The sequence below is a fragment of the Berghia stephanieae genome, chromosome 6, assembly GCF_034508935.2.
Source record: "Berghia stephanieae isolate SIO BIC M18660-M18661 chromosome 6, UCSD_Bste_1.3, whole genome shotgun sequence".
Taxonomy (NCBI): domain Eukaryota; kingdom Metazoa; phylum Mollusca; class Gastropoda; order Nudibranchia; family Aeolidiidae; genus Berghia; species Berghia stephanieae.
This window is the reverse complement of record NC_088365.1, coordinates 22,964,094-22,986,593: the sequence shown is the minus strand read 5'-3', so window position 1 is coordinate 22,986,593 and position 22,500 is coordinate 22,964,094. Positions and strand designations below refer to the sequence as shown.

The 22,500-nt window shown below is 39.0% G+C and overlaps 1 protein-coding gene across 5 annotated transcripts in view; it reads left to right on the top strand.

The window, feature by feature from the left end:
* LOC144974690 (putative adenosylhomocysteinase 3) overlaps positions 1-22,500 on the top strand; it is a 256,230-nt gene that overhangs the window by 80,635 nt on the left and 153,095 nt on the right. For all 5 annotated transcript variants that reach the window (XM_078917827.1, XM_078917828.1, XM_078917824.1 and 2 more), the window contains one exon: positions 8,962-9,046. In XM_078917827.1, the coding sequence (XP_078773953.1) occupies positions 8,962-9,046 (85 nt within the window). The remainder of the gene's footprint in view (positions 1-8,961; positions 9,047-22,500) is intronic.

Genomic DNA, 22,500 nt, shown 5'->3' with positions numbered 1-22,500 from the left:
AAAGTGTTTGCATTTTATGTTGATTAGAGAATTTAAGGCTTGTACTATAAGATACTAGTTTAAAAGGGCATCCATGTCAATAGCGTGACAGGCATAGCAACAAGAGGTCACAGAGGAACCATCCATTCCCAGAATATTATGAACGTTACATTGTACACAAACAGACAGCTCGTATGGATAGAGCTGAAGAGTCAAATCGTTCGAAATGCTCTACGCGGCTTTGGTTCGATTTAAGTTTGTACATTAAGCTTAATTGAAATTCAATTTTTAAATCGAGGTTAACTAACTCCGACATAACACCGTTTTGGGACGATAGTCATAAACCCTGGGCATGCAGCTGTATACAGACTTGCCACATGGAGGGGGTGGGACAATCTTGCAAATGAAGCCGTTGAAGATCCGAGCGAAGAACTGAGCTCCACAGGAATGAATGGGTAACAGTGAACAGAGCACGGGCAAAACTTGGGAGAACAGCTGGAAGCATGGAAAAATGGAGGCTGGCTGAGACCAGCTTGTGTACATGTGGATGCCCAGAGCAGACGACGGAACGCATCCTTGGAGAATGCCGGGACGGGCCCAGCTGCACTGATCAGGACCTAAGAGTCTGCTCCACAGATGCTGTGGAGTGGGTGCGGTGTTGGAGCTCCAACAACCTATGATGATGATGATGATGATGATGATGATGATGATGATGATGATGATGATGATGATGGTGATGGTGGGACGATAGTATACCTATCTATATTCCAAGTAAGAAATCCTCCGCCAAAATTTAAATAAAAAAAGTTTTTGATTCGATTATTAGCTCTACAACCGTACCCTACTCGAGCCTGTTACGAGGGCACGGTCATGTCATGTCCAACTCCAAAACTCATTCATTTTTCTTGCTCACAAGACCACCCGCGGTACTTTCGATATTGCTTTATCAGCGAATGACAGAGGTCCTATATTATTTTTCCCTGTGTAAACCACAATTTGTTATGCAAGTCACGTTATAAAAGTCTGTGTCCTGATGACACAGCAAATTGTCATATTATTGAGTTATGTGTTCTGTCGTAATCCAAAAACAATAATAAATACATTCAATTTTTTATTTTTATTTATGGCCAGAAACCACGTCCCTTAAATCGATTCTCAATTTGGAAGACTCAGGTTCGGGAGTTTTTGACAAGATGAGGGTCATTTTAATCGATAGATGGGCGAGGTTTCTCGCCAAATTTTGTTGAAAATTTGTATGTGCGCGCGCGCGCGCGCGTGTGTGTGTGTGGGGGGGCGGTGTGTGTGTGGGGTGTGTGTGTGTGTGTGTCTTTGTGTTTGTGTTTCAGTGCATTGACATCTGATTCTGATTCGGGTTGTTTTCATCATCTGGTAGATCCATATTAATACTATTACCTTCTTGACCTGAATATTGATGTATTGGTCGTGGATGTTTTTGTTTATGGGATCACCCCCCCCCCCCCCACCCCTCAAAGGATGTGAATGGAAATAAACAAAACCATTGGCGTTTATTATCTCCTCCAGCCACCAACCCTTTTATTTATTTTTATTCTTACATTGGAATGTTTGTTTTCATTTGATATACAATATGAGGGCATATTTGATTTATACATTATATAATATAATAATTATTGTGTGTGTGTGTGTGTGTGTGTGTATGTGTGTGTGTGTTTGCATTTATCTTAAAAGGGGTTTGGGATTTGAATGGTAATTTTTCTTGGCTGTTAAATCAAATTGTCTGTTTTGTTAAACTAGTGTCGTAAAAATAGCAGTAATTGCTGGCTCGCCTTTTTAAAATGTTATTATCAGCTGAAAACAATATGGAATAAAAGTATGATGTCAAAACAAATAGCAAAACAAAACAAAAACAAACAAACAAAAAACTGTTTCCACTCTCTTTGGAAGTTAAAAAGTACTCACTTCAGGAGGACTGAATTCATACCTTGGGTATATTTATTATCATCTTCTGATTTCACAGTGATGGCATCCTATTTTCAAGTCTATATATATATATCCCCAGTAATTTTTTCTACCTATGCATCCTGCAGATAAAATAATGATGTCACCATGTGATTCAATGTCTAACCTACTCGTTATTAGTCCTCCCAAGGTCTGGTTACATACACACTTCCAATGATTTTGGAACCGGAAAAATAGGGGTGACGTCAAGACTTTACTTCTTGCGTTAGCAAACACGGCATGAGTGTCGTAGGTGTTGCTTTATGTCACAAGAGAAAAGTAGATAATGTCAATTTATAAAGATATCAATAAATTAACCAATAAATCCTTTCGGTTGTTCATGACTAATCCTCTCAGTCGATGGCAGGACAAGGACACGGACACGACTAAATATATAAATAGATGGGTAGGTAGGTAGGTAAGGTGATAGATGGATGGATGGATAGATACTAGAATATAAAACCCAAAACAAAACACGAACGGTTGATAGATATATAGATATATAGATGGATGAATGGATGGGTGGATACATGGATGGATGGATAAATGGATAGATAGACAGACAGACAAGTAGACAGATAGATAAACTAGAATAAAAACCCCAAAACAAAACACGAACGGTTGAAAGAAACAACAAATGACACGAAAAGTGACGAAACTAAGCGAAGTGATGTGAATTGAAGTGAAACAGTGAGTGTTAAAGCAATACGTATAAGTTGAATGGGTGAGTGAGTGAGTGAGTGAGTTGAGTGAGTGAGTTGAGTGAGTGAGTGACGGAGTGCGAGCATAGTTTGGTTGATTTTGTAAGTGATAAGTCGCTTTGCCACCAGCTAGCGCTCTGCCCAAATGACAGCACGCAATAGCACGCAATATTATATAGTATTATCAAAGGCTGTAGAATACTGGGTTAGACTCCGGACATAGGACCTTATTGCTCCTCCACCATCCATCCATCCCACTTCATGATGAGACCAGTCCGACTAGCTAATTCATTGAATACGATTAATGAACACGACATCACAATGAGACCACTGCACATGATGATGGTAGGATGATGTTGATACTGGATTTCGGTTGATTGTATCACTCCACCGTGCTTCGACAGAATGCATTTTTTGGGGTGTGTTCTCACTGAATTATATCAATCAGACTATAAACGTTACAAATGGTTACACATACGTTTGTGTGTTAGTATGTTTCGTCTTGCGGGTAGCTTTTGTGAGCAGTTTACCTAACGCATAGCGTATATTAAACAAACGTTTAAAGTTAGACATAGTTTTGTGTGACGGTGCCATTCATCTGCTGGCGGGCAATGCTTGCCAAACGCATACCATCCATATGATGATATATTGTTGTGAAGTCAACTTTTTGCTGGCTGTATTATAATAATAGACGTGGAGTTTTGTCATTGCTGGCAGCCCACTGGATTGCATTCGATGCAAATTGATCCTGGGAAGGTTGATAGTTAATTGGCACGTGACGCAATCTCATCGGCCATTGTCCGCCTACGGGGATTGGGTAATACGTTGACCTTACGACACGAGTTGCCAAAATCTGATCCACGTTTGCATCGTGTCCAATTGGTCATTTTTTTTTATCTTAACAAAGAACAACAACAACAACAACACCAACAATAATACACACACACACACACACTAACACACACACACACACACACACACACAATATACTAAATTTAAAATACATCCGTCCTGTTACAATATCTAATTATTTTAATGAAATTAGAAATGAACACATACACTCTCACACGCACACCCACACCCACAAACACACATAATACGCACGCACACGGATACTCATAAACACGAATACACACAAAAACAAAAACAAAATAAACACATGTTTTTATCCCATCGGCCACCGGCCAAGTTGTTGAACTCATCGTTGCGCTGGAGGGTCATCCACCTCTGACCCAATCCTCCAATAAAAGCCTTTTAATATCACATCGAGCATCTACAATCCCACCGGACAATGAGATTTTGTTTCAAGAGCAATGTGTGTCAAATACAAACACTTGTTTCCATCTGATCAATAAATCGCCCTTATCTCTTCTGATGTCGTGAGCTATGAAATTCGAGGTTTGTCGTGTTAGTTTCAAATACTCCAAGCTGACACGATGTGTTAATGTAATGTGTAGGGAATGAGATTAGCGGAAGAGTAGCGTCCCTTGATTGGACGTCACCCATAGTCTGTGACGTCACCGGCGGAAAAGTTATTAGAGAGAGAACCTCATGCTGGTTGTGCGCATGCGTCTCTCGTCCTCGCTTCCCATGCGTCTCTCTTTACTCACATTCTTTCACCGTACTCAGGTGTAAAATGAGTACCTGGCCGTTAACGGCGTCGTCTTTGTCCCAAAATTGTAATATCGCCTAATAGGCGTTATGTCCCGTCCTACATGTTAAATGTTGCTGTTGACCAGGGACCCCTTGTAAAGCGCTTTGAGCACATTTAGTGGATATTGCGCTATATAAAAGCTCATTTATTTTTAAAATGTCCGACAAAAACAATATAGCCACATTAATATTTACTCCTTTCAAAATCATTTTGCACTTTAGCAATGACTATGAAAAATGTTTTTTTCTCTTTTTGAGGAAAATTGTTGTCTAAAACGAAAGCCCTATCTCCACTGAGTAAAAATGTTTTTGAATTTTGAAAATCCATTCATAAATAAACAAGTTATGCAGTTTCAAAGGTGTCATTTATTTGGATGACCCGCAAAGAGGAAAAAAACGCGAAAATATGGGACGCTTTTTCGGCATTTTTTTTTCGACCTTTGGTTGTATCTTGCGTAATAAGTGGATTAAAAGATTGAAACTTGAAGAGCAAATTAGGATGGTGTTTTGTAAAATACGGGAAAAGTACTCGTCATATTCATATGAAATTTTACAACCAAAAAGAAGAAATGTTCATGTATCACCTTGTCAGCGACAAAACCTCCACGCCCGGTAGTTTTAGAAATATTTTACTCCAAAGAGTAAAAATCTATTTTTAACGGTCTTCTGGTAATCGCACGAGTTTTGTCGCTTGACATAATCTAAAATGACCTTTTTTCTGTGTGCCAACTTTCAGTCATATTCATCGATAAACAGCGTCGTAATTAATTTTTTAAAATAACATATACGAAACGGCTTCGTCCCATATTTTGACGCCAATTCGAGCACTTCGTGAGCGAAAAAGAGGCCCAAAGATTTGTGCGGGATAGTCATTGCTATGTAAGTACATTATTGAACTTGATAAAACAGGTACTGTGTTGTGCGCGATCGGTGAACATTTTTACAGACAAATTTGTCGGCTGTCACTTTCAGGACAGGACGTAATACAAAGAGTTATGTTTAATTTTCACTTTACGTTTTTCAAGGTAAAATTGATAAATAATGCCCCCCCCCCCCCCCCCCCTACCCCACATCATTCCCCGTCTTAACTGTTAACTGTAGATCTCACCGTTTTCCACAGTTGTTGAAAACTGTAAGAGTGTTATGCCATGCTCGATTAATATCGAATTTTGTGTGCAGAGGTTTCGTTTTCATCATCTATTTACACTGGAGATGAGAAACCATGCAATGCGGGGATGGATCATTTTTCCTCCTTACGATCAAGAATTGTTAAATCTTATAATTTGAAGATAGAGTGAATTGGTGGCGGGGGAAAATTGGTGCGGGAAATTGGGAGTAATTCAGTAAATTGCTTTTTCTTCTCTTCAATTGACATACGGGATGCTGAAAGGGGGGGGGGGGGGGGGGGGGGGGGGGGCGTTGGGTTGGTTGGTGGCTGTCAACTGATATCCGTTTTTGCTGAATCGGTCGAATCTCGTCGACTTGACACAAATTAATGGGGGAAAACAGAACTCTCCCATTTATGAAGCATTAGTGAAAGGATATCATGCATGGATCATGTGAACTTCCCAACTTTACTCTAACATTTCATCACAGTTCACCTTTGACCTCTGACCCTCAGTGCCGGACAATTAATGTGGAGCTTCCAATACACTCCAGAAAATATGCAGTCTCCCATTTTCACTAACGCTGATACTGATATTATGGTCAATGACAGAATTGCAAGTGCCTTGTATATAATTTCATATATAAAGACAAACAGCAATTTGTAAGGCAAGACGATGCCGTTTAAACCTGGTGAAATCCTTGGATGGGAGAAAAAAAATGAGCTTTTATATAGCGCAATATCCACTAAATTGTGCTCAAAGCGCTGTACAAGGGGTCCCTGGTCAACCGCAACATTTGACATTTAGGACGGGACATGACGCCTGTCAGGCGATATTACAATTTTTCGGACAAAGACAACGCTGTTAACGGCCAGGTACTCATTTTACACCTGAGTACGGTGAGAGAACGTGAGTAAAGAGCCTTTTCCAAGGACTCAACAATGCGCCGAGCGAGGCTTGAACCCAGGACCTTCCGATCCGAAAGCGAGTGTCATACCACTAGACCACATAGCCGCACAAAAACAAAAACAACATGTATAGCATTAGGAAAGAAAAGTTTGAGGCACCTTGTAATGGGGAGATAGGATTAAAATTCTAACCTGACACTGTGCCTTGTCGTTTTATCGCCGTTAAAGGGTTAATAAATAACAGCACAGGTTTGAGATTACGGTGATAGATTATAACTTAGGTATGTGTATATTATGTGTAGTAACAGTCAAAGCACAGCGGGGAATCTAAGATATTTGATATTGCATACATTCTCTACTGGAGGTGGGATGAAGATTGACATTGTTATTGTTGTTGTTATTATTATTATTATTATTATTATTATTATTATTATTATTATTATTATTATTATTATTATTATTATTATTATTATTATTATATTGTTATTATTTTTATTATCATCATCATCATCATATTATTATTATTATTATTATTATTATTATTATTATTATTATTATTATTATTATTATTATTATTATTATTATTATTGTTATTGATGATGATGATAATGAAGGTGGTGATGATGATGATGATGATGATGATGATGATGATGATGATGATCGTGGTGGTGATGTTGATTGTCTTGGTGAAAATGTATTTTGACTGGGGTTTTTTTTTCTTTTGGGGGGTTGGGGTTGGGGGGTGGGGGTATCTTTTTATTATTTTATTTATTATTGTTTTATTGTTGATGATTGTCTTGGTGGTGTTGGTGTTAAGAAATAGAAGGAGGATGAAGCTGGATGGCGTGGCAGAGGGAAGAGGAGATAACAATGAAATTGGATGAGATTGAGATTCTATTCCCGCCACAAGGGATACCCTAGCTTTACGACCGTCGGCGGTTGTTCTGATTCCGACCACCACTGCATGCAATCAGGTCCTGTCTCTGAATCTGAACACTAATATTTCCCTATCCGACGTCCCCATGAAGACCACCACCGTCTCCCGTCGTCTCAATGTGTGTTACGTGTGTTTACAAGACTTGTGTGTACTTACAACAATCGTCATGGTGATGATGACGACATACTACAACAACAGCAACAACAACAACAACAACAACAACTGCAACAACAACAACTGCAACAACAACAACAACATGGTAATGAAATCTGGATGGCGACAAACGAAATAATAACAAAACAAACAATAAAAACAAAAACAAAAATAAAATAAATACAATAAAAAACAAAACGAACCAAAAAAAATGCAAACAAACAAAACAAAACAAACAAACCAACATACCAAAACGAATCATACAAAATACATACATAAATTAAAAAATAAACGAAAAACAAAGCAAAACAGCCAACCACTCTTGTCCACTTCCAAACCTATGCTTGGTATTGACCATAATGCCAGAACCGGATGGACACCAGACCAGACCACACACCGCCACCTACTACAGGGAAGACGTCAGTGTCCATCCACATCCACATCGACCAAGCTCTGACCCTTGTGTGTCACCGATAGATTTGTCTATCTCAGACCTCGTCCCTCCCTCATTTGCATCGGTTAATTCCTTATCTTCTCTCCTATTAGTTTCATGTATTTGGATCAATTGATATTGATATGGATGGCAAAATACGCCAGGCCGGACGCGTCCTGCTCCACCCTCTCCCTTCTCTTTCTCATCTTTATACTCTTCTCTCTCTCTTTCTCTCTCTCTCTCTCTCTCTCTCTCTCTCTCTCTCTCTCTCTCTCCTCTCTTTCTCATCTCCTCCTACCCCCCCCCCCATCTCTCTCTCTCTCTCCCTCTCTCTCTCTCCCCCTCTCTCCCCCCCTCTCCCTCTCTCTCTCACTCACCATTTCTGCCTTTTTTCTAACACACACACACACTCTCTCTCTCTCTCTCTCTCTCTCTCTCTCTCTCTCTCTCTCCATCCCTCTCTACTGTCTTTTTTATAACTCTCACCCCCTCTCTCCTCTATCTCCTTTCTCTAGGTCTGTGTGTGTGTGTGTGTGTGTGTGTGTGTGTGTGTGTGTGTGTGTACACTGCTGTAACTCTGCGACAACTGTCCAAATATTGATGATTGATTCCCGTAGACTTCAGCTGGAAATGTCTATTTATATTTCTTTGTCTCGCTAGATACCCACACGTCTGGTGCAGATACAAATCCTTACAAATACACATTTCATAATAGAATGTTTTTTGAATGTCCCAATTCGGTCATATTTGTTTATTTGCTCTTTCAGACTTGGATAAAAAACAAAATAAAAACCCAAACAACACTGACGGCGTCTGTCTAACTATATATAAAATATAAATGGGATCACTCACTTAAAATATGTGGCCAAAACATACGTTTCTGTGGCTTTCATCAACGTCGTCAGTTGGCATATTGTCCGCAGAATAATTTTATTCCCTTTGAGATCGATGTTGACATTTTTGTATCCTTACTTCCGTTGTGTGTTTGTGTGTGTGTGTGTGTGTGTATAATATATAAAATATATATATATATATATATAATATATATATATATATATATAGTTACTTATCTCTCCATATTGATATATTGCTTTATTCTACTGTGTCTTTTCAGGAAATAAAATACAATGTCACACCCAACAGACCCCGGATAAGAAGCAGATCCGTGTCCCAGTCTTCCACAGATAGCTACAGTTCAGGTAAGACTCTCCACAATTCAATGTGTGTTCCCCATCGACCTATGACTATGACAGGCTTCAAGGTTTTACATGACGCCTTCAAACTTGGGCTTTTATAAAGAACAGTTTCCACTAACGTGCTCAAAGCGCTTTACAAGGGGTTCCTTACCAACAGCGACACATATAGGACAGGACCTGATGTAATTGTATTTTCGGCTGTCAAATGGGTGCGGCGAAAGAATGTGAGGAAAGAGCCTTTTTCCAAAGACTACTACGCGCTGCTGAGAGCGGGACTCGAACCCAGGATCTTCCGATTCGAAGCCGAGTGTCATACCTCAAGACCTCATTCATTATAGCCGCATGGCTTACGTGTAAAGTGCTTTTGTCAGACTTTGTGATTGTATTATTATCTAAGCTATTTTTGTTTGTCTTTCTATGTTTGGATTATTATAAATGTGTTGTGATGCCCATAAGTCTGACCAATGATGCGTCTTTCTCCTGCCATCACTTTGTGTCTTGGCCATTTTGTGACCAGTGGCTTTATTTATCTTTCCTGATAGTCTATGTGTCAAATTGGCACGACTGTCAATTTAATCTGTCTCCGACAGTTTTAGAAAGAAAATTGTTTCTGCCTATAGCCTATAGCCTCTCAAAGTTACTTGATGACTTGGTCACATCAAGTGGGTGGGTGGGTTGATGGCGGTCAGTTAGTCTTTTAAAAAAAAAGAATTATTTATTGTTTTAAAGTATGTCTGCCTGACTGTCTAAGCTGTTCTGTCTGTCTGTCTGTCTGTCTGTCTGTCTGTCTGTCTGTCTATCTCTCTATCTATCTATCTATCTATCTATCTATCTATCTATCTATCTATCTATCTATCTATCTATCTATCTATCTATCTATCTATCTATCTATCTACCTATCTATCTATCTATCTATCTATCTATCTATCTATCTATCTATCTATCTATCTATCTATCTATCTATCTATCTATCTATCTATCTATCTATCTATCTATCTATCTATCTATCTATCTATCTATCTATCTATCTAGCCTACCTATCTATCTAGCCTATCTATCTATCTATCTATCTATCTGACTGTTTTATCTTTATGTCTGTCCGACTTCCGTCCGTCCTTCCGCCTGTCGGTCTATCTGCCTGTTCGTCTGTCTAGATGTCTGTCTTTCTGCCCGTCTAACTGTTGTTTTTCTTTAATTGTCTGTCGGTCTGTCTGTCTAGCCGTTTGTATGTCTTTCTATCTGGTCGTTTCTTCTATTTGCCAATCTGTCTCCAGGTCTTCAACCTGCTTGTTTTTCTCTATACATATCCCTATATTATTTATAATAATAATACTGATAATGACGTTTATTTATATTGCGCCCACGCCTCTCTCTACATAATGACGCTCTAGACCCACCGAGTTATATTAAATTATTGACAAATTCAACAACATTCAAATTATTTCCGACGATCTGCAGGACTAGATATACTGGATCGTCGGAAATCATTTTAATGCTGGTGGATGTGTCTATAATTTAATAATTATGGAGACTAGGGGACTGTAAATATTTAAATTTCTCTTCCCCGTTTGATTCAACACTTTAATATTCCCGAGCTGCTTATCAATGCTTCATTTGCTTCGGACCCCCCCCCCCCCCAACACACACACAAACTCTCTCACACACACACACACACACACGCACACAGAGAGACACAACATCCTCACAGCTCAAAGAGCCAAAGGGACTCCCGATTCCTTGTTCTCATTCACACCTCCAGAGTTCCGATACATGGTAATTTGTATAAAGTGCTTACTCGGGGACACAGCACCGGGAATTGATTGTGGCTATCATTGTCACCCATCCCGACACTCTCACCTATTCAAAGCCCCTTAATCGCCTGACAAAAACCTTTCCGCTTGGCCATTGGGACCAACCGCGTACCCCCCCCCCCCCCCCCCCCCCACCCCATTCCCCCTTTTAATTTTAAATTTAATTTTACATATCTAATTTGTTGTTGTTATACGATTATTGAATCTCTATTTGCCACGGACAGAAGGAACCAAACAAACATTAACAAAAAAAAATGTAATTGTGAAAAGTTGTGTCTAGTTCCATTTCCTGACGGTGATGTCGCCACTGTTTTAGATTGCAGGAAAGGGATATAATTTAAAGTCTCTCCTACCCCCCCCCCCCCACCCCCCACCCAATTGGGAAGTCCGTGTAATGGACGCTTGCATAATTTATGAAAATCCTCCACTCATCTATTTATCCGGTCATTTTGTCACGTATTAAATGCGTCAAAGACTTTCCCATTTTCTCTCTTTCTCTCTCTCACCCCCACCCCTTCTCTCTGCTTTTCTCTCGACCCCTCTCTCTCTGTGTTTATGTGTGTGTGTGTGTGTGTGTGGGGGGGGGGGTTATTCTATTTGTGTAAGTCAGTTGGTTGATGAGAGAGAGAGAGAGAGAGAGAGAGAGAGAGAGAGAGAGAGAGAGAGAGAGAGAGAGAGAGAGAGAGAGAGAGAGAACTGTAGGTGGACAACCACTCACGATTTACTGTTTGATTGATTCATTTGTTTCTGGACCAATCGGGTACTGTAGGGGGACAGACACACCACAGACTCCTAGGATCCTGTGTAAACTGTGGGACACACCGATGATGTTTAGTGGCCACATTAAATATGATTTTATAACAGTTTAATTAACCCTTCAGCGGCGGTGTAAAGTTTCCTGTTATTTGGATAGGTGGGCTATCCTATAGTTTCTTTTTTATTATTAAAAAAAAAAACAAAAACAACCCAACTTATCATACGATTATTCTATTTATTTTATTTTAATTTTTAATCGTAGACAAAAATGAATGATATTTTTTAATAGAGTCTGATATAACAACATATAATAGGGGATCTACCCCTCTTGTCCTTAAATACGATCATTTTCATTGGGTGATAGCATGCACATCTCAAGATTTTGACATAAGGAGAATAGTAAAATCAAAGCCGTGCATTTCAGATACCATTGAAGCCCCGTTCGCATCGCTGCTAATTGTAGTCTAGAAGAAAATGCGCTTGTATAGGATGAATATCTTTCGTTCGTCAACTATTCAATAAACCGAATTATATAAATATCAAATTATCAGCCGATAACAAAATTATCATTGGATTTTTTATGACCTTCTGGGTCTGACCTCATCTTGTGGATGGATCTCCCTCCCTCCCGCCTGCCCGCCCCTCCCAACAAAATAAAAACAATAACAAAAGACCAACAACCGTGATTTCCGTAAAGTTCATTTTTTGTGTCAATCGGAAAGGACTCGGAAACATTCAGAAGTTGTAAATTAGATAGATAACCGCTTAACCGGTCTCCCGGTTTGACAACAAAGGGAGATGACTGGGTAAAACATTTTACATACATAATCATGTTGGGATAGTTTCCCTTTAATTGTATTTTTTGAGAGAGAGAGAGAGAGAGAGAGAGAGAGAGAGAGAGAGAGAGAGAGAGAGAGAGAGAGAGAGAGAGAGAGAGAGAGAGGGGGGGAGGGAGGGAGGGAGGGGGTGTGTGTCATATTTAGATCCTGGATTGATTGATTTATGCACCGTGTTTTTGGTCGTTGACAAATTATGGCTCTTAAACTTCACTTCACGTCTTCTGTCTAATGCCCCGTTTTCGAAAATGCTTCAACTGCGTTCATGGGTTCATAATGAAATGTGCTCAGGGCGGTTGTGGAGTGTTTTTTTTTTTTTATTGTTGGTGGTGTTTGTTTGTTTTTTGTTGTTATTGTTATTTTTGTTGTTGTTCTCGTCGTTCTTATTGTTGACGATGACAATGATGGTGATATGGTCATGATGAGGATAATGATGATGGTGATGATGATGATGATGATGATGATGATGATGATGATGATGATGATGGTATTGTCATGTTGTTGTAGATGACGATGCCATACATACAGTACTCACGCTCATTGTCATTGTAATACAAAATGATATGGTACTCATTGTCACGAAGCGTCAATAAATAATCTCTCTCGCTCTCTCTCTCTCTCTCTCTCTCTCTCTCTCTCTCTCTCTCTCTCTCTCTCTCTCTCTCTTATATATCTCTCTCTCTATCTTTTTTTTTTTTTATAACCTCGGGAATGGGTGACACCCAATGTTTGTCGTTGCTTTGCCAATTTAGAATTATCTCCGTCTTTTAAATACGACAATAAACAGGTATAGGGATATTGTCCTTAAAAAAAAAGTTTTAAACAAATTTGATATTGATCATAATATTAGTAATACTACTACTACTACTACTACTACTACTACTAATACTACTACTACTACTACTACTACTACTACTACTACTACTACTACTACTACTACTACTAATAATAATAATAATAATAATAATAATAATAGTAATAATAGTAATAATAATAATAATAATAAAAGAAATATTAATAATAATAATAATAATAATAATAATAATAATAATAATAATAATAATAATAATAATAATAATAATAATAATAATATTTCAGAGTATGGCAGAGCAGGTTCTGATATAGACCCGACTTTCTATGTCATACAGTACAAACCACCTCATTGCAAGCGCTATCATAATGACAGATTGAATTACGTCCACAGTTGTATGTAGTTCCTCCCTGTTACAATCATCAAGTCATAGAGAACTTAACCTATTTTGTCCAATTACAGACGTGTTTTTGTACACGTCACAAGGAAAAGAGTCTTCCCAAATCTAGGTCACTTATCGCCAACACATTCAACTCCCTAGGTGATTATTATTGTCGACTCGGGTTTCCTTCATCAGTTATTGGCCACGGAACAGGGATCAATGGCCAATCACCAGTGGCCATTATTGGCCAGGCCTGTGTGGTGAGCCTATGTCTATAATGTACTAAGTAAGTCGGCAGTAATAATAAGCCTTAATAGGGAAGAGGGGAGTAATTGGAATGGATTAGCAATATAACCTCGGTTTGAAAAGGGTGGATGATGGTGATGATGGTGATGATAATTGAATGATGATGATGATGATGATGATGATGATGATGATAATTGTTGATGATGATGATGGAGTTAGCTCGTGGTTCTCGTGGTTAACTGATGCTGGGGATTGATTGAATGGATTGGTGGATGGATGACCGTTATGGAATACAGCACAGCTCATGTCCGCCAGTTGTAATAAAGGCCAGCTGACTGAGATTTCAAAGAAATGTCCACTTTTCTAAAAACAACAAGCTTGGTTCTTCTTCTTCTTCTTCTTCTTCTTCTTCTTCTTCTTTTTCTTCTTCTTCTTCTTCTTCTTCTTCTTCTTCTTCTTCTTCTTCTTCTTCTTCTTCTTCTTCTTCTTCTTCTTCCTCTTCCTCTTCTCTTCTTCTTCTTCTTCTTCTTCTTCTTCTTCTTCTTCTTCTTCTTCTTCTTCTTCTTCTTCTTCTTCTTCTTCTTCTTCTTCTTCTTCTTCTTCTTCTTATTCTTATTCTTCTTCTTCTTCTTCTTCTTCTTCTAGACCTGTAAATTCTCAGTCAATTAACTGAAATCAGTCAATTCGTCAAATTCAAATATTTTTTAAAAGGGAAGAAAAAAATGAATAAAGAAAGAATTCATGAATCGTAGTCGATTGACTGTAAAGTTAACTAGGAATGTTCCACAGCCCCACGCATAGCTCATGGGCCGTTTATATTAATGATGGATATATATTGCCAAGGCTAAGCGACGCTTTTTAGAATTGCCGTGTCTGAACACACCCCAGTGTATTTTCACACAGCCTTCGTGAAATTATTTTTTCACTTTCGAAACCTGTCGTAGCCAATTTTAACTGAGCCGCCGAGCGATAAATTTCACTGTTTCGTCTAAGCCAAAATTGACCACATTTACTTGAAGGACAGGAAAAGTATGAGAAAGAAAAATTCGAAACACCGGAAGTTCGTTATGTAGACACCTTCAAATCGAAAGTTAAATGATTGCTACAAGCACATCTCGATTACCTCATGTTGTAAACAAACTGGTTGACCGTTTCTAAGTTTCTTCACTGATTGGGTACCTAATTACAAGGAACAATGGTAAGTAGCCTAATTAATTCCCTCGCAATTTAGTTTTCTGCCATTGCTTTGCTCAAGTGAGCTTGCTGTTTACCTTTCATTTTGATTCTTTGGATTTTACCGCTTCGACGAATTACGAAGAGTTTGTTTCAGTCAATTTTTATAGAGCTCATTTACAGGTCTCTTTTTCTTCTTCTTCTTCTTCTTCTTCTTCTTCTTCTTCTTCTTCTTCTTCTTCTTCTTCTTCTTCTTCTTCTTCTTCTTCTTCTTCTTCTTCTTCTTCTTCTTCTTCTTCTTCTTCTTCTTCTTCTTCTTCTTCTTCTTCTTCTTCTTCTTCTTCTTCTCTCTCTCTCTCTCTGTCTCACCAAAATAAAGGGTGTTTAAGTTAATTTCGTCTAAGTTACCCCTCCCTCCACCCCACCCCATCCCCCCCTTTTTTGGGTCGATCTCTAAGTATTGATTTAAAGTGGACTACACTGCTTTGTTTTTTCTTCTTTGATTGGAGCGAGAAGTTTATGAAAGGAAAAAAAAAAGAAAATATTGAAAAAACACACACACGCACACACACACACACACACACACAGAGAGAGAGAGAGAGAGAGAGAGAGAGAGAGAGAGAGAGAGAGAGAGAGAGAGAGAGAGAGAGAGAGAGAGAGAGAATGAATATCGACGGAGAATCATTGTGGAATTAGAGTAGAAAGATATATCTGATAATGATAGTGGTTCTAATGGTGTATTTATTATTAGATGCGTGCTTTGGCAGACTAGACTCTTATTTCCGGCTTGTATAATCTGGCGTTTTGATCTCCAGTAATAGAACGACGGCAGTTTTCTTGGTCATCATTTGCAGATAGATAGATGTTGACGTCATCGTCTTCTTCTCGCCGTCTTCGTCTTCTTTCTCGTCCGTGGCCGTTGTCGTTGTTTTTGATGCTTATGTTGTTTGTTTTTCGTTTTGGTTTTTGTTATTAATGATGTTGTTTTGATGTAATGGTTGTTTTTGTGATGTTTGTTGTTGCTTCTAACTTATTTTATATTAAAAAAAAAAAAACAACAAAAACAGTCCAGAGCATTTCAACATGGTGAGAGCTGAGTTAAGATTTGGACAAAGGGTCTCTCTCTCTCTCTCTCTCTCTCTCTCTCTCTCTCTCTCTCTCTCCTTTATTTCTACGGAGGTCCTGATAGCCAAGCACAAACACGCACACGACAACACATTGACACACTGTACGGTCAGGACCATAGCCCTACTATAATACTCTAGTCGGCCATGGTCAGGACTAATCCACAAATAGGCGACTCTTGGTGAGCTCCGAGCTTACCATCATCTTGTTATCGTTGTTTTTGTTTATTGGTATTCATGATGTTGTTTTGGTGTAGTGGTTGTTTTTATGATGTTTGTTGTTGTTGATCCTACTTATTTGGTGAGAGTTGAGTTACTCTTTCGACTAAAGGTGTTTTTTTTTTGTTTTTGTTTTTAAAGAAAATCCCCCCCCTCTCTCCCCCCCCCTCTCTCTCCCCCTCCCCCCTCTCTCCTCCCCCTCCTCCCTCCCTCCCCCTCCCTCTCTCCTCCCCCTCCCCCTCCCTCTCTCCTCCCTCTCCCCCCCCCTCTCTCTCTCTCTCTCTCTCTCTCTCTCTCCCTCTCTCTCTCTCTCTCTGACCAATGATAACGACTACCACCTTACGGATGTCCCGATAGCTACGAGTGTTCGAAAACACAAGAAACAAACAAAAAAAAAGGCTGCGGCTATTCAGTAACCCCTACTGAATTAGATTGGTGGCTGTTCAGTAGTAGATACTGAATTAGATTTATGGCTATTCAGTATCTACTACTGAATAAGATTTGTGGCTATTCAGTAGTAGAAACTGAATTAGATTTATGGCTATTCAGTATCTACTACTGAATAAGATTTGTGGCTATTCAGTAGTAGATACTGAATTAGATTTATGGCTATTCAGTATCTACTACTGAATAAGATTTGTGGCTATTCAGTATCTACTACTGAATTAGATTTATGGCTATTCAGTATCTACTACTGAATAAGATTTGTGGCTATTCAGTATCTACTACTGAATTAGATTTATGGCTATTCAGTATCTACTACTGAATAAGATTTGTGGCTATTCAGTATCTACTACTGAATTAGATTTATGGCTATTCAGTATCTACTACTGAATAAGATTTGTGGCTATTCAGTATCTACTACTGAATTAGATTTATGGCTATTCAGTATCTACTACTGAATAAGATTTGTGGCTATTCAGTATCTACTACTGAATTAGATTTATGGCTATTCAGTATCTACTACTGAATAAGATTTGTGGCTATTCAGTATCTACTACTGAATAAGATTTGTGGCTATTCAGTATCTACTACTGAATTAGATTTATGGCTATTCAGTATCTACTACTGAATAAGATTTGTGGCTATTCAGTATCTACTACTGAATAAGATTTGTGGCTATTCAGTATCTACTACTGAATAAGATAAATAAATGGCTATTCAGTAGTAGATACTGAATAAGCTGAATGGCTATTCAGTATCTACTACTTAATTAACTAGATAGCTATCCAGGATACATTGCTAATGCTATGTCTACAATCAGTTTTGTAGATCGAAAATCTATAGGGTTTATAAACTTCACGCGCGTTTGTTGTTAGCTCACTGTTACTTTTTAAAGTGGTATCACTATCTTTTTGAATTCTTGGACATACATTGAAAAGTGCCGTTATTTCAAATGCGGTCCAGGGCGGGTTTTAGGTTGGATAAGATACCCATTCAAAAGTTGGGTTTATCTCAGGGCATGTCAGATCATAATACACCTATTAAAAATGGCTTGCCATCAAAAAAATATTATTATCTCAGGATGTGGTCCACTTCTGGTTTTAGTCTGGGTATGATATTGATACCCATTCAAAATTTGGCTATCTCAGGTCGTGGCCTCTATTTGGCTAAGTTAAAATTGCAACCCTTTAGCAGACCAAATAGCTCATTGCTTAACTTTGATGTGACCAGGTTCGAACCTTCAACCGGCAGCGCTAACGACTGCACGAGAGTAGCACCGTACCCATGCCAGTGGTTTTGAGTAGGATATTATACCACTCGTGTATCTCAGACTGTGGCCCATGTCTGTTCTTAATACGACTAATCAAAAGTGTAGTCATCTCAAGACTAGTCATGTCTTATATGAATACCCATTATTTTGACTAAGGGTGTGGCCTGTGTCAACAACTCATTGAAGTTACCTACTGAAAACTGGTTAACTCACGGAAAGGGCCATGTCAGAGTATATATACATATGTGTATTTTTTAAAATGTTGCCGATGTTCGTTTGTCCAGTTAAATATACCCATTCAAAATTGGTTAAGATCTGGGCGTGGGCCATTATCAGGTCTGTGTTTATTTACTACAATCAGCAGTAAAAACTATTTTATTTTTCGAATTCAACTCAGAGAAATTGTTTTCTCGAACAGGCTCACAGGTTTGAATACACACATTCAATTGCAAAAGGCTGTGGCCAATATCAATTATCAATATCAGTCGGGTTTGAATATACACATTCAAAACTTATCTTCTCAGGGTGTGACCAATATGTAAAAAAAAATAAAAATTAAAAAAAAAAAACAGAGCTCTTATTTAGCGTTTATCCACTCGAAAATGCTCTAAGCGCTTTACAGGTCATATCAACTTTTTAATTACCGACTCAACTCCCTGAGGATCAGACAGAGAAGCTGCTGTGAAGGCCCATCACTCGAACAATCACTAAGCGGTTCTCTACCTATATTACTCATAAAACACATGAGTACGGTGAGGATGTGGAAAAAGCCTTTCCCAAGGACTCCGTCTGACATGGCTTTACCAGGATTCGAACCCGGAACTCTCGACCCGGAGTCTGAAGTGTAACCACTAGACCACAGTCACAAGGTGGCCGGTCGGATCCTGACAGGGTAGTCAGAGACCGTCACAATGAAACTGCCGCCGAGCGAGAGGACGATCCGCGAAATCAAAATTAAACGATCTGGGACCACTTCTATGTCATTAAATTGAGAGATCTAGTAGATTAGATCTAGATCTAGAATATCTAGGCCTAGAATGGGTCGTATTTTTGGTACAGTTTACAAAGCTGGCGCGATGCAAATCAAATGTGAAGAAACGAAAGAAGACACTCAACTGACTCAAGGCAGAGCTTAAAATCACGACTTCGTCGCTGAAGAGCGCCAAGGGATGCTGAATAGCAAAAAAGGTCGCTTTCTAGCTTTTCAGTAACCCCTACTGAATAGCTGTACCGAAAAAAAAATACAAAGAAAAGACCCCAACAAAACAAACACACACACACACACACACACACACACACACACACACACACATTAAGGTAATTTTAGTCAGGACTTATCCTCAATGACCCCCCCCCCCCACACACACACACACACACACACACACAGACAACTGTGGATGGGTGAGCTCTGAGCTAATCATCATCTTGTTATCGACTTACGTTCTGGAATAACAACTATGTCATCCCAGGCAAGGACTGAGAGATGTTGTTTGATACCAGAGTTAGATGTCCCAAACACAGAGAATGGTGGTGGGTGATATAGATACTGACAGATGAGGTGGAAGGTACAAGAATGTCAAAGTAAGATGTAAGGAGACCTGCCTACTTGTAGTTGTAACAATTTGTAAATTTTAGGAGATAAAAATTGTAGTCGCTATAGTGAAGTTTAAAGGTCAACAATTGACCCTCACCATGATGAAATAACATTTCAAATTCCTTAGAATTTTGTAGATAGTTTTTAGTTGACGTCACTCAGGTCTTTATTATTGTTTTTTGCCATCCGCGTTCATGAGTAATGCTCACTAAACTGTATTAACTTGACTGTTAACCGTTCATGGATACATACGGTTTTGTGTGTTGGTCCGTTATACTTCCGGATGGCACTGTTTTGAGATTCTTAGCCAAGCGCATACTATCTATAGTCTGGCGTCAACTTTCATTTTCAATCAGTTTTAACGAGATGCTCATGAAGTTCTAAAATTGGAACAAAAATTTGACAATTCTACGAAATGTTCGTAATGGTAGGCAGGCCTGCGTAAGGTGTTTTTGTTCTCCATTTTTCGACTGCTTTTTCGTTGCTTGCTTGTGTGTTGGTTTGTTTGTATGACGCTGAGTATGACGACCTTGCAGTGTCACTGTATGTGTTTGTTTGTTTGTTGTTTCTTGTGGTTCCGAATTTAAGTCACAACGTGATGCACGAGGGATCATCGACTTTATTTTGCGAGAAATTTAATATATGATAAATACGGGTGACGTCATTTTTCTATAACAGATTTCAATGAATAGTTGCTCTCTCTCTCTCTCTCTCTCTCTCTCTCTCTCTCTCTCTCCCCTCTCGTCTCTCTTCTCCCCTCCTCTCTCTCCTCTCTCTCTTTTTCTCACACAGCCTCACATCTCTCCACACCTCACATCTCTTTCATACCACTGTCATCCACACCCTCTCCTCTCTCTCTCTCTCTCTCTCTCCTCTCTCTCTCTCTCTCTCTTCTCTCACTCTTCTATCCTCCATACCATCACCACCATTCTTTTCTCTCACATCCTCTCTCTCTCTTTCTCTCTCTCTCTCTCTCTCTCTCTCTCTCTCTCTCTCTCTCTCTCTCTCTCTCTCTCTCTCATCGTTTGTGTATACTCACTCCGATTCTATGTCGTCTTCATTTATTATTCATAATGTTGCTGGAGTTCCCTGGACCGGTACTAAACTCTCCCGCCTCCCTACCCAGTCATTCCTCGATGTAGTGGTTTTTGTGATAATATTATTATCTATTATTGTTCACTGGGGAATATCGGTTACCGCTGATGACGTATACAAGTCACGTGACAGTCATTCATCATCTTACTCCATTACATGTGAAGGCTAACACGCATAGATTTGCTTATAATAATATTATATTACACGATAGACTTTTCAACCCATAGAGATAGAATGAAGATGACGTCACTCGGGCCTTTGATATTGCTTTTTTGTGAGTTTTTACTTTTCTTTTCATTTCTTTTATTTTTTTTTTTTTTGCCATCCACGTTTATGAGTAATTCTCACTAAACTGTATTACCCAGACTATAAAAGTTCATGTTACACATAGTTTTGTGTGTTGGTCCGTTATACTTCCGGATGGCAATGTTGTGAGCTTCTTTGCCAAGCGCATACTATATATATATTGATCACGAAATTTAGAATAAACTTTTTCTTTTTTCTTCTGTTGATTGCTTCTTTCCTATCGGGTAATGATACACCATGCAGACACGAACGTGTTGTATACTTAACCCTTAGATATACGATGTGAGTCTCCCCACATTGATTGTATTTCAATGAAACAAAGTGTTTCTTTATAAAACTCAATTTCCATTAAAGGTGCTCAAGCGGTCTACGGGCTGTCCGACGCCAACGACAACAATTCGTGGGCTGAGGATTAACTGGTTCCATATCCAATCCGAGATATTAAATGCGTTACAGCCAAGATTTTTAAAAGGCTTTATCTGATAAAAATTGGTTCAAATCGGAAAATTGACGCATAAACTATGTATAAAAGATTGGTTGAAGTTTATATCTAGTTGTTAACAAAAAATAAAGTTAAAATAATTTTTTCTCAATTTGACCAAATATGGAGATAGAACCAGTTGACCCTTGACCCACGGAATTGACGTGATGGATGAGACACGACGCCTGGGTGGCGCCTTTACAATTGAATAAAAAAAGAATCTCGACATAGAACACCGTTTCCAGCCAGACACCCCGAGTTTGGTGAGAAAATACTTATTAGGATGATCCCCCCCCCCCCCCCCCCCCCCCCCCCCCCCCCCCTTGGCGCTGAAATGACCTTAATGTGTTGCAAGCGCCGTAAAGCCCCTAAAAAAAAAAAATCCCCCCCCCCCCCCCCTCAAACTCACTTTTCAATAACTCAACAACTCTACGCGTCACCCAAAGCATAAGATCGTATCTAGGAATCTCACTTGACCACACAAACCGTTTGAATTTGAATAGAATTTCAAGAAAATTGTGTTCATTTGATTTGTCCGTGTAAATTAAATTGTCAGCTCAATAATGAGGCCTTTAAAAAAAATTGAAAGAAATTGTTTGATATTGCTTGTGTTTATTGTGGAAGGGAAAGAACTCTCAACCATTTTATTATCTGGGGGCTCCTTAAAAACGTGAAAATTGACATGTAGACATAGAATGTGCTGCCACTATCTGAAGGCCTGAAGGCCCACGAAACGAAACTCATTCTATTTCCAATTCCAAACCTGATTGCTTTTCAATCCTCTTCACATTTCGGGTTACGTTTTTGGCCCAATCGTTCTCATTGCGTGCCCTATGGTCTCTCTCTCTCTCTCTCTCTCTCTCTCTCTCTCTCCTCTCTCTCTCTCTCTCTCTCTCTCTCTCTCAGTGT